This window comes from Thunnus albacares, chromosome 4 (genome assembly GCF_914725855.1).
Source record: "Thunnus albacares chromosome 4, fThuAlb1.1, whole genome shotgun sequence".
Lineage (NCBI taxonomy): Eukaryota > Metazoa > Chordata > Actinopteri > Scombriformes > Scombridae > Thunnus > Thunnus albacares.
The window spans coordinates 19,992,680-20,004,960 of record NC_058109.1 but is presented as its reverse complement, the minus strand read 5'-3'; the positions used below and the strand labels follow the sequence as shown (position 1 = coordinate 20,004,960).

The 12,281-nt window shown below is 41.2% G+C and overlaps 1 protein-coding gene across 2 annotated transcripts in view; it reads right to left on the bottom strand.

Annotated features, from left to right (window-relative positions):
- The window catches only part of celsr2 (cadherin, EGF LAG seven-pass G-type receptor 2), a 61,576-nt gene that overhangs the window by 18,315 nt on the left and 30,980 nt on the right, over positions 1-12,281 (bottom strand). For both annotated transcript variants that reach the window (XM_044347893.1, XM_044347894.1), the window contains exons 3-5: positions 10,512-10,734; positions 3,889-4,004; positions 3,677-3,765 (exon numbers count right to left, since the gene is read on the bottom strand). In XM_044347893.1, the coding sequence (XP_044203828.1) occupies positions 3,677-3,765; positions 3,889-4,004; positions 10,512-10,734 (428 nt within the window). The remainder of the gene's footprint in view (positions 1-3,676; positions 3,766-3,888; positions 4,005-10,511; positions 10,735-12,281) is intronic.

Sequence of the window (12,281 nt, the reverse complement as noted above, 5' to 3'; positions counted from 1 at the left end):
GCGGGGGAGAGAATAATGATCCTGTCAATAAAAGGTCACGACCTCTTTTCAAACCGGGCAGCTTCTCTGAGGTCATGTAGAGCTCATATTAACCCTAAGTGTGGGTTCGAGCTGGTGTTGCAGTGACCGCCCTCACACAGCTGACCGACTCGGCCGCCTGCGGGGTGGACGGGCTGCTGAGCTGTCAGCTGGTCAGACGGGATTTAGCAGGAATTAGCTCGTCTCATGTGCAGAGATGATATGAAGAATGGGCTTCATTACTGATGGCTTGAATACACACATAAGGTGTCTGTTTTTATTGTCTGGCTATTTAGTTCTCTGTGAGGTTAAACTAAAATAGATTGAACCTCAGGAATGATAATTTCCTCATGTCTCTGCTGGCTGTCTGATCCCTTAATTTAAAAGCTCGGAGAAGCGACGCCCAGCTATAGACACACAGTCTTTAGCGGCTCTGTCACAGGACTTTTATTAATACAAACCGCACTTCGTCAAGCAATACAGTCATGACAAATATAATTTCAGTCCAAGGCACAGCCACCATTTAATTTCTCTCAGATGATTTTTTCATTGAGCAGATTAGATTAAATCTCTGCGAGCCTTTAATAATGTGACTCTGTAACTGAGAGGCTGCAGTTCGTTAAATTCCTGCACTCACTTTGTGTCTTGGGATCAGCGTGTCAGTGATATGAATAGGATGAGGCCGATTATAACCCTTCATCTGTCTGCCTTCTCTCAACACCTCACATGAACTGTGTCACAACTCGAGACAGGAGGTTAGGGTTTGGGTTCGGTTAGGGGCCATTGGCACTGTGTGAGTACTCAAATATGCACGAGCAACAAGTTCCTCCTCAAGCTAGCTTGAGAGTGTTGGTTATGGACTTTGAAAAAGAAATTAATATAAGAAGGGTAAAATAAGAAAGAAGTAATTATAGGGGGATTATAAAACACCTAAGGGAGAAGTAATCCATTTTATATGTCTATGTGTGTATATATCTTGTCACCGAAAAAATGTTTTTGGATGTTTTAGGGACCTCAGAAGGGTTAGGGTTAGGAACAGAAACATCTCGCTGTGCTGTTGTTGTATTACTGAAATATGTGCGACATAGAAAAGAGCGATAGAATAAAACTTTATTGTTTAGCTTTCTTGCAGAGAGGATTGATACTATACTCTCATAGTATCCAGTCTTTGTGCTAAGCTAAGCTAATTAGCTGCTAGCTGTAGCTGTACATTTACTGTACAGCCCTTAAAGTGATATTGAGCTTCTCATCTAACTACAGGCAAGAAACCATATAAGTGTATTTCCCAAAATGTCCAATTATTCCATCAAAAATATTTTATTTTAACATCTTAATATATTTTAATATTTTGTTGTCCATTCCAAACATTCTAGCCAGATTACTCCTCAATTTGTGGATCATGTGACATAACCATGATGTCAAGTGGATGTTGACTGACTCACTGGAAAGCTGATGAGTCACATAAGAAGATGAAGACGTGCTTTTCTCAGAGATACGGTTAGTATTTTCAGAGCTCAACTGGCAGTTCACAACTGTACCAAGATATTTGAAGTGTTAAATTATTTTTGACAAGTTGTCAGTCAAGTACAACAGGTCCTGTCCTCAATATCCAACACTGAAATGTTTAGCAGATGGAAACAGACACAGGAGGTGGCTTTTATTTTTCTAGTTGATGCTCTTTGAGGCCAATTTGTTGCAAATTTGTTGATGATGAAACAAGCAAACATGCCGTGTGAATTTGCCAAAGGTGAAATCATCCGACATGCTCTTTTCCACGGTTTTCCCTTCGCTGTGAAAGGCCTGAAACAGGCAACGCTCCATATTGGACGCTCCTTTCACTGACCTCTGCTGTCATCAGTCACGGCTGTTGACTCTCCATTAATGACTGTCTGTCAGGACGTCTCTCTGCCGCACAAAACCCCGTCCTGTCAGCGCTGATTGGAACGTACATATTTGCTCAGGACCACATTAAACACCCACTCTCACCCGACGCTACAGGGGATTATGGGAATATGAGTTCCCTGTCACAGAGGTTGACAGGAGTTGAGCGGGGAGGAGCATGGCAGTGAGCAACACAAATATGGGATCTAAGATTGACTGGAAAAACCATAGCAACAAGAGGGGTCGGCCCTGAAGCGCGGCGTCCCCGTTCAAAGCCCGAGTCAATACTTCTCTCTGCTTTTCTTTACCCTCCTTTCGCTCCTCTCCTGCTCCGCTTTTCTGTCCTCGTCGGAGAACAGAGAGAGAGGGGCACCTTCCCCGGGGCCGCATCATTCACTGCCCATGGTCCCAAAGGAAGCCGGGCCTAACACAAAGGCAGCGGTCATTGCCATTCTCCACAGTCCCCCACTTCCCTGAAAGCCACATTTCAATCTAAAATGTCCCCCTCCCCATCCCCGCCTCACCCTGCCCCACCCCCTGCGGACAGGGACGGGTCAGAGCGGGCCACCGTGGGATACCTCCAGAGGGAGGAGCCACGTTTCTACCTCAGTGACTCACAGGATGTGGCGAGGATTAGTTCAGCTACGACTGGAGAAGGAGCCTGACACACTGGAGATGTTTAGTACAAAAACTATGTTATGTAGTCAATATAATGACGACACATGTAACTGTCAGAAAATCTGCTCTAGTGCTGGTACTGTACACGCAATCCTCACATTGAAAGGACAGAGTCATCCTCAAACACCTACAGATAGAAAACTGCCAGGTCAGAGCAACAATAAGAGAATCAGAGACTCATCGGATTTTGTGCCCGACTTGATTAATGAGACTATAATGTCTCACTGGCAAAGAACCAACAAGTTTACACCCAAAAGTCGACAAGATTCTCCCCGTTCATCACTTCTGCTGGCTAAAATCTGACAGGGCCGTGTTATCATAGACACTGAATAGAAAATGTTCCCGGCGGGGATGTTGCCTGGCAACATCTTTATGATGCAAAGTGACTTCCTCAATAGACTAAAATGTGACATCCTGTGTGTTGTGTGTCCCGGGTGGGAGTGGGAAAGTACAGAGACAAACAGCTCCATACATTCCTCACTGATTGAGTTGTTGTGATGCTCGTAAAGAGAAATGTATTAGTCGAAACATATTTAGTCCGATCTGAGCATGTCTGTAATAACACGCTCTGTGGCTTTCAGTCAATCACCACCCCTCCTCTCCCCTCCCTCTCTCGTCTGAGTCTCTCCCTTCATCAGTGTCTAGTTGGCACGTTGGCTCTCTTCCAGATCATCAGCCTGTCAGCACTGATTCTTTAGTCTGACAGAGCAGCAGCACTGAAGAGGCACAACAGCAAACTTACACAGCTCAGGGTTTCCAGTCTACGCTCTGGTTTACACCCACTACAGTTATTCCTCTATGGAAGTCTTAAACAACAGCTTTTTTAATGGGGAAGTATGTCAGTTGTCTACACTGTCTGTTGTCTATAGTGGGTGAAACCTGTGACCTGATTTAACTCTGCATGTCTTCAGTATGTCTGGTATCACACTGCCACACCTGATGAGTGCAGACAGATCTAACCTTAAAGGCATGTCAGCTATTGTATAATTAAAAGAAGGAAATTAACAGGTAAACTTCACTCGTGTACCAGTAAGTGGCTGCTGATCATAAACCAGTCTCTAGATATATATATGTTCTCATGATATATTCTGAGTCGTACCTTGTTGTAGTAGTGGACCTCCACCATGTGCCACTGGCCGTCACTCACACCTCCGAGGACGAACGGTGAAACTGTAGTCTTGGTCTCACCTGGAAAGCAATCAAAGGTGTGAATTACTCCACGGCACTTTGTCCAAAAATGATATGAAGGGGAAAAAACATTTCACAGAAGGTCATAGTGATTACGGTTAAATAAACAAATAACTGTCCTACCTGCAGAGAAGGTGAGCTGTATCTGTTCATTGATGATTTCCATGGCGATGAAGTCGTGTTTCTCATTGAAGCGGCCGTTGTAGAGTAACAAACCGTTGGGCTCTTTGGTGGCAAATCTGAAAAAAAAAACAAAAAACTATTCTATTTAATTTTTATTCACTGCATAAGCTCATCACTGATAACATATTTATTTGAGGGAAGGCTGATGACATTTCTTTTTTTTAAACTGTCAACAAATCCCACAAAAAGGCCAAAACAACCACTGGTTTGTCCTTCTAACAAGTATCGTCAGTGTAGATGACAGTTTCCTTCATTGCTATGAACATGTGCACTGCTTTCTATTTTGGGATACACCACATACACCGTCCTGTTGTTGTAAATACTCACAAAAGTTCCAAATGTGTATTCATCCGCCCCAGAAAATAGTCACCAAAAAAAATGCCCCGTTCACTCCAGTTTAAGTAACATTTCCTAAAAACGACAGTGCCCCGCTGTTTTAGGGAATGACTGAGCTTTTTCTAAACATTAAACTACATATTTAAAAAGCATCTTCAGTAAGAGTGAACAGAAAGTGCCAGAAACAGGGTAGAAAAATCAGAAAGTGTTGAGAGAAAGTATTTTCATGGAATTTGTTGAAAGTAACAAAAATATAGAATAACATCAGCCATAAGGACATACAACATAAGGATACCAGATGACATGAGTGCTGTGCAAAAGCAGATGCCGCTCGCCGTAATTCATGTTAACAGAGAAAAGAAAGAGGGCAGTGGGTTTGACCTATTTAAAAATATCCATACTGTAAAGACACCCAAGAACAACTATACCCTCACATTCAACATGCTTTCCTTTCACACTGGACTGCTCTTATACACACACACACACAGTAACGCCATGTAACTTACAGTCGTGAGGATGAGATCAAGATTTAACAATGCTGAGCTTTTGCAAAGATCACTGAACAAATAATGAGGTTAATCATGAGCGCAAGGCCAAGACGGAGAAAAGAAAAAGAAAAAAAAAAAGAGTCATATTTGCAGCACAGATACGACCAATGACACAGCCAAGACATACGGAAACGGCACGCTGTGAATAGACATCACTGAGCCACATTAAACGACACACTGCAAAACAGAGACTAGAAAACTAGGGCAATGTCAAAGCAGCAGCGCGGAGGAACGCATGACCGCAAGTAAAGAAGAAGCACGTAGGAAAAGACAGTTCAGAGTAATGACAATGACAGCTTCAACATATATTTTCTCATAGAGGAAGAACACAGACAGCTGCCACTGCTGTAACCACAACCTCAGTTTCACATTTCTTTTTGTTTCTTGATGGTGAAACCAAAGTGTCTAGTGCCTTGTTTAATGATCCTCGCATATTAATGCACATTTTAATATATCCGAACGCACATATTTCAACTCTGGGACCAGACCGCCGACGGTGCCTCGCTCTCTACCTGGCATCAAACTATGCGGTGGAGCACATGTTTAAAAATATCACATTTTACCTGTCAGCTGTGGTCTGTGGTCGTAAATCTGATCTTGTGGAAATAGGTCACTGGCATGTGTGAAAGTGTGTTATAATGAAAAAAAACAAGCACTAACCACTGGATTTATTCATTATCAGTCCCACCGGGGACTAAACAATGAGTCTCCTGTGCACATCTGCCAACTGAAAAGCATGTGAGACTTACTAGTGTCTGTGTTTTCTGGTTGTTTACTCCATTAACATGCAGCTTAAATTTTCCTCAAAAGGACTAATTAATCATTATTTCAAAAAGATCAATCTCAATCTGGTTCTGAAACAATCAATTAGTGTGACTTTCTGGTGCATTAACTGTTTTTCTCAGCCTGAATTCAGCTCCAGCCTCCATGTAAGCTGTTTTTTTTTTTTTTTTTTTAAAAGAAGAGATGTCATTCACAACTCCAGATTTCTATGGATGCTCTCAGACAACATGAGCAGCCGCCCCCCCACCCCAACCCTTCATTTAGTCCTCAGGGTCTGAGGTTTTACTGTATGTGATGCTGTTTGTGCAATATTCTTGAGCTGAAGAGGAGCCAGGGGGCGCGGCACCGCTGACCTGCTTACTGAGAAAAAGGATAATCATGACCTCGGAGGAAAGAGGATGCCGATGCTCCAACTGATGATAAAAGTAGAGACAGAACACAGACAGAGCAGTCCGACGGCTTCTATATATTCAGTGCAAAATACAGAACGTCAACTAGTATTACAATCCAGAGTCTATTACTCCGCAGCAGCCCTCTCGTCTTTGACGTATCGATTTAAAAGGATTCTCCACATTGCCCCCCTGAGTCCTCTGAGCTATGAGAGTAATCAGCTGGAACTAAACACTGATTCAACTGGCATCATTGCGTGTCACATTAGGCACCCATCAGTAAAAATAACAACCAGTCTGTCCTTATGTAGGGAACCGTGTCACGCTATGATAACACGCTGAAAAGCATGAGATGTGTCCAGCAGGGAGGAAAAAAAATTAGACCTCTATTGATTTTACAACATGTAAGTGTGAAGTAAGGCTACAGAAAGAGGATGTGTTCAAGGAAACACTTATTGGCGTCCATCACTTTGGTTCAGACTGTTATATCTCACCAACTTACTGGATGGATTGCTGTGAAATTTTGTGCAGACGTTCATGTTTCCACGAAGATGAATCCTAATGAATTTGGTGATCCATTGACTTTTCTTCTAGTGTCACTATTAGGTTTACATTTGTGGTTTTGTGGGAAATATCTCAACAGCTACTTGGATGGATTACTGTTAAATTTAGTACACATTCCCCTAAGGATGAATTATAATGACTTTGGTGATCCCTTAAAGGGTAAAACTGGCGATTTTCTGTATTTTTCTTATTGTCAACAAATCTCATGTGTAGAACCAAACCAACAACGAACTCATCCTACTTACACATAGGTGCTGCATTGCTACATTGTACATTGTAAATAACTTTAGTACAGAGCCAAGAGGTCGTGATATGTAGGAGACTGAAAACATGATTGTTGTTATTAGTCTTTGGACTAAACAAACTAACGTACCCAAACTCTTCATGGAACATGTCACCCAGAGCAGCAGTGTGACTCATTTTTGTGTTTTTAATAGTTTTTGGACAACAGAGCTTGATGGCACAGATGAATACAATATATCAGGCTTTGGATACACACACAATACTTGTAAGTACGATGAGTTCATTGTTGGTTTGGCTCTGCACATGAGATTTGTTGACAATAAGAGAAATATAGAAAATTGCCAGATTTACTCTTTAACTTCTTCTTTAACTTCTTACTCTTTAACAATCTAGCGCCACTAGCAATACTTTGGTTTATGACCAAATTAGGGCTGCAACTAATAATCATTTTCATTATTGATTAATCTTACGATTACTTTTTCAACTAATTGATCAATTGTTTGGTTAGTAAAATGTCAGAAAATTGTGGAAAAATAAACATTTGTGAGAATCACAATTTCCTAAAGCCCTACAAGGACACATTGGTTTTAGTTTATTCAACTGCTGAAGAAATTCAAGATATTCAGTTTACAATGATATTAAAGAGAAATCATTCTCACATGTGAGAAGCTGGAACCAGAGAGAGTCTGACATTTCTGCTTGAAAAATGACTTAAATGATTAATCAATTATCACTGTAAAATCACTGTAGATTATTTTTCTGTAAATTGACTGATCAATTAAATCGACTAATTGTTTAATCTCAGGACCTATATATATATATATATATATATATGAAAGGTAATGTATGTAATATAATTTCCATTCCCATCAGCCTCATCTGTACTTTGTGTTTAGTGTTAATTAACAAACATTTAACCCTAAATTCAGACAGTGAACATGGTGAACATTATACCTGTTAATCTTCATGTTAGCATTGTCATTGCGAGTATGCTAGCATACTGAGCTGCAAGCATGGCTGTAGACTTTTGTATAGGTTGAACCGTGACCCACACCTAACCCACACATCAGTTCAGTCACACAGAATATTAGAAACTTCAAGATCCATCACCATAATCTGTTTAAATTGATGCAGTGCTAATCCCATAGCACTATGTACTTTTTTGTGAAATCTAATCCTTAATTGCAGAGCTCCACAGCCAAATATCTGCCAGAATGATACCTAAAATTAGCCGTCACTCTTGAGTAAACAAGATAGACATCCTGAGCCGCTCATCATAACAGAAGCTCTTTCTGAGAGAAACCTGATCAGTGCAGGCTCAGGTAACAGAGCTACTTGTTGACCTCACCTGCCTCGAGCTCTGAGTATCGGCACCTTTTACACAGCAGCTACTTCACAGCTTCTTTGACCTGCCAATGAAATGTAGACCGCTTTCAAAACTGGTCTGAGCAGTTCTCCATCAAAAAAGGCTGTCATCTGAACCTCGCTCAAGGAAGGGCCGAGCCCATAAGGCTCACAAGGGAGATATTATATTCCACCGGCAGCCATTGTGAGTGTCAACCCCTGCCAAGCGCGTCTAAGGCGACAAACATCACAATAAGTACAGCAAAATGGCAGGACACATTCCCTGTGATACCATGCGAGAGGTGATACTTGTTGTCACTTGTTGTGACAGATATCAAACAGAACGGACGGCTTTTATCGTTGATTACATTTCATCACGTGGAGGATTCCTGCTGTCTTTGCATGTGTTCAGCATTCACAGCTCATCTGCTCATTTCAAAATCCAACTCCAAATGATCAACCACCTTCAGCTTCAGTTTCAGCCTCAACCTGCTTCACCTGCATCACAATTAGTAATAATAAATGTATAAATAATAATAAATTCTGACACTCCGTGGAACCATTTGGTGCAAGAAAAACTAACTAGAGGCACATGCATAAAGTGAAATAAAAACAGAAATGAAACCTTGAAAAAGACTCGACTAAAACTATCTTGTCTAGTTTCAAAACCAAAGTAATGAAATTTACATGAGATGGTGGCAGGTTGGCTTTTTCTTTTTGTGCTGTGTATGAAAGAGAAGGAACCTTGGGCTCAAATCTTTGCTATTTTTACTAAATGCTAATTATGGCATGAAATAGCACCTCCAGCTTTCAGGGAAATTGCCAGCGCTTTCACTGACATCGCTGTTTGCACTTCTTATGTCATAAATTCTTCAGAGAAAAGTCTTGTCTGAAAATTGACTGAACTGAGATTTCTTTTGAGTCTGCAAGTGTTTTCCTTTAGTGTAACATGCAATCAAGCCCCTACCTTTATAATAGTTAAAGATGAATTGAAGAGGAGAACAAGGCAAATACATTTAAGAAGAGTTTGTGATGTATTGTCTTACGCAATACATGTGCGGCTGTTTTGTTTTTTAGGGGACTTTTTCCTTGAGGGTCTAAGGATATAAGTTGTAAAGCCTATTTGTTGTTTTGGGCTATTTAATGAAATTGATTTGACTTTTCTCTACAGCTAGATTAAAATGTAACATCCCTTCTCAGAATACAGGGACTATATTTGCTACAGGGACACAGAAAATAAGAAAACCAGAACTGAAAACAAATAGGCCTAAGAGTCTAAACAGCATTGCTAGCAATGATAATGCTAACGTGTTGATGTTTAGCAGGTATAATGTTCACTATCTTAGTTTAGTGTGTTGACAACGCTAACATTTGCTAATTAGCGCTAAACACAGCAGGAATGTCATTAGTTTTGCAGAGATTTACGTAAATAAACCAAAGTATTGTACAAATAAATTTGTGGATGCTAGATGAAAAGATATATACAGTTCACCTGAGGGTAAACATGACATGTTTATAGCAAGTTTCATGCCAATCAAACAATTTTTAGTGAGATATTTCACTAAAAATCAAAAATGTCAAACTGCTGGTGGCGCTGGAGGAAATGTTGTCAGTAACCACTAGATGTTGAGATTTTTCAGTCTGGACCAAAGTGGTGAACTGACTGACAGACTGATGTTACCATCTCAAGAGCCACGCTGCTACAGTGGCTAATAAACTAAACAAATACTTGACATTCTACCCGAAAAAAACTACTTAAACTAACCTGACGCTGACAATAAAAGGGAAGTTAACTATTAAAAAATGACTAGGACTCCCAAACTACAATAACAACGTTACATACACGTACATAATGACTGACACAGAGAGCCAATCATGTCTCTCAGGCTTTAGCTTGGCGAGGGAGACTGTAGTGAAGGGCGCTGACTCACAGCTCAAAGTGACCAGTGACACTGACTGTAAGAAGATCAGGCTCACTCATCCTCATGTTATGCAAGTCTCCTTCTTTTTAGCATTCACCAACACACACCTCACAGGCTGCACCTCAGTACAACATGCACACCTCTAATGTAAAATATGTTTTAGCAGCGGTTCTGTATTTATAGCGCAGGTTCTATAATCTGACACCAAAGTGGCTCTACAGGAGATGGCTGTTCATCTGCTCAGTGATCCCATTATTGCTATTGAACACCATTACGGTTACATAAATGTGAGGTAGGGGGAGAATACTTCAGTAGAGGTGAGAGCTGGACAGCGCAAATGCAGAAGTGGGTTGTGGGGGTGGATGAGGAGTGACTCACAGATTACTGAAAGGCGCAGGTGATGCAGCTTGTTGCGGGGAGGCGAAGGTGCTTACGTGAGAGAGAGGGTGAAGTGGAAGCGCTGGCGGAGGCCCTTGAAGGTCAGGAAGGAGTGCGGAGGGAAGTTGCGTGTGGTCATCTCACAGTAGGGCTTCTCGTAGCCGCCCGGTGGGCACTCGCACTTGAACCCGCCGACAAGCAGGTTCACGCATGAGCCGCCGTTCTTGCAGACTCCCGGGGCGCAGCGGCCGGAGCGGGATGACAGTTCGCAGCGTTCTCCTAGAAACAGAGAGATGGGTGGAGGAGGAGAGAAATGAGGATTAATATTGTTTGTGACAGGCAGCATCACCACAGTCATCAGGGACTCATACTGATATATTTTTTCTCTCTGTGACTGCAGCTGTCATATATGTGTCATTATACTGTAAGTGTAACATTATCCACCTCATATCAGTGACTGCGAAAGACACAACTGTATTGTTTTAAACATACAGGACTAGAAGAAAAATAAATTGTGACAACGTTGACAAAGTGTATCAGAGGAAATCTGGCAAACAGGCAAAATGACGAGCACTAGTTTCTCTTTTCGACTGCAGTTTCAATCTTTCTTTCTCCTCTGTGTCACACACAGCATGACTCCCTCTGGGAATAAGGCTGCAGTTTGTGCTGTATTCATATTCAGAGGGACAACATGATGGCTCGAAACAGTTGGAGGTGTTTATGCATTCAGACAGTGTCAAACAAAATCACTGCAGTTTCTGCCGACTGTGGTGACTCATGTTGATTACTGTCAGCTTGATCACACTTAACAGACACTTCATAAGTTCACGTTTACAAGGACTCATTTTTTAAAGATATTATCATTATTATTATTTTGTTTGCAATTTGCCTTTATTGGATAGGGACAGTTGAGACCAAGAAAGCAAGAGAGAGGGGTATGAGGTGCAGAATCAAACCGTATATGTCTAAGCCACCAGGACATTACACGGTTGACCAGAGACAAAAAATAAATAGTTGTCTCCAACCTATCAGACGCTGCGATTAATCAAAAACTGATTTACAGAAAGTCTCTTCCAGAGTGAATCTATTTTGAGTTTTTGTCCCTCATTCACAGCCATAAAAGGTTGCATATGTCTGTGAGCTCTGAGCAGTAGAACCCAAGACTGAGCTCTCTCTCTAAGATTGTTCAAGTTTTATATTTTTTGGAAGGAGAAAATAAATCATCTAAGATTTATCAAGCGACTCCTTCATGTAGGGAACCACTCCAAAGAAACATCAGCTAAAGGTACATGATGTGTCTCAAGTTCAAACTGTACAAGTGATTTGTCTGTTTGTACTTCTGTTGATATCACTATGCCAACACTCACGACTGTTTTTATTACCAGAGCTAAAATAAAACACCACACAGTCCAAAATCTGATTCCTTCAAATCACAATTTCAAAATGCGTTCAAATCAAGTTTTATCCTGTCAAATAAAACAAGTAAAATTTCATCATTTATGACTCAAAGACATCTGTGTATTATTGAATCACAAACAAGTTCTGTAAATTTATATTAAGTTAATCTATGACGGAGAGATTTACTTTAAACCAACACACATCACACCTGCAGCATCGATCTCATTATGCTAAACTGTGAGTGACAGAGCGAGACAGGTTCCAGGTCACCTCAGGCCAAGAATGCAACAATCAAACAGTGATCAATATGAAGGGAAAGCAAGCGAGACGTCCGCAGAAAGTGAGAGTTTGTCCCTATTGAGCCTTCATCATCCTCTTCAGCTACCGTGGTCCAAGCTCACATGTGCCATTTGTCTGGATCGTCCGGA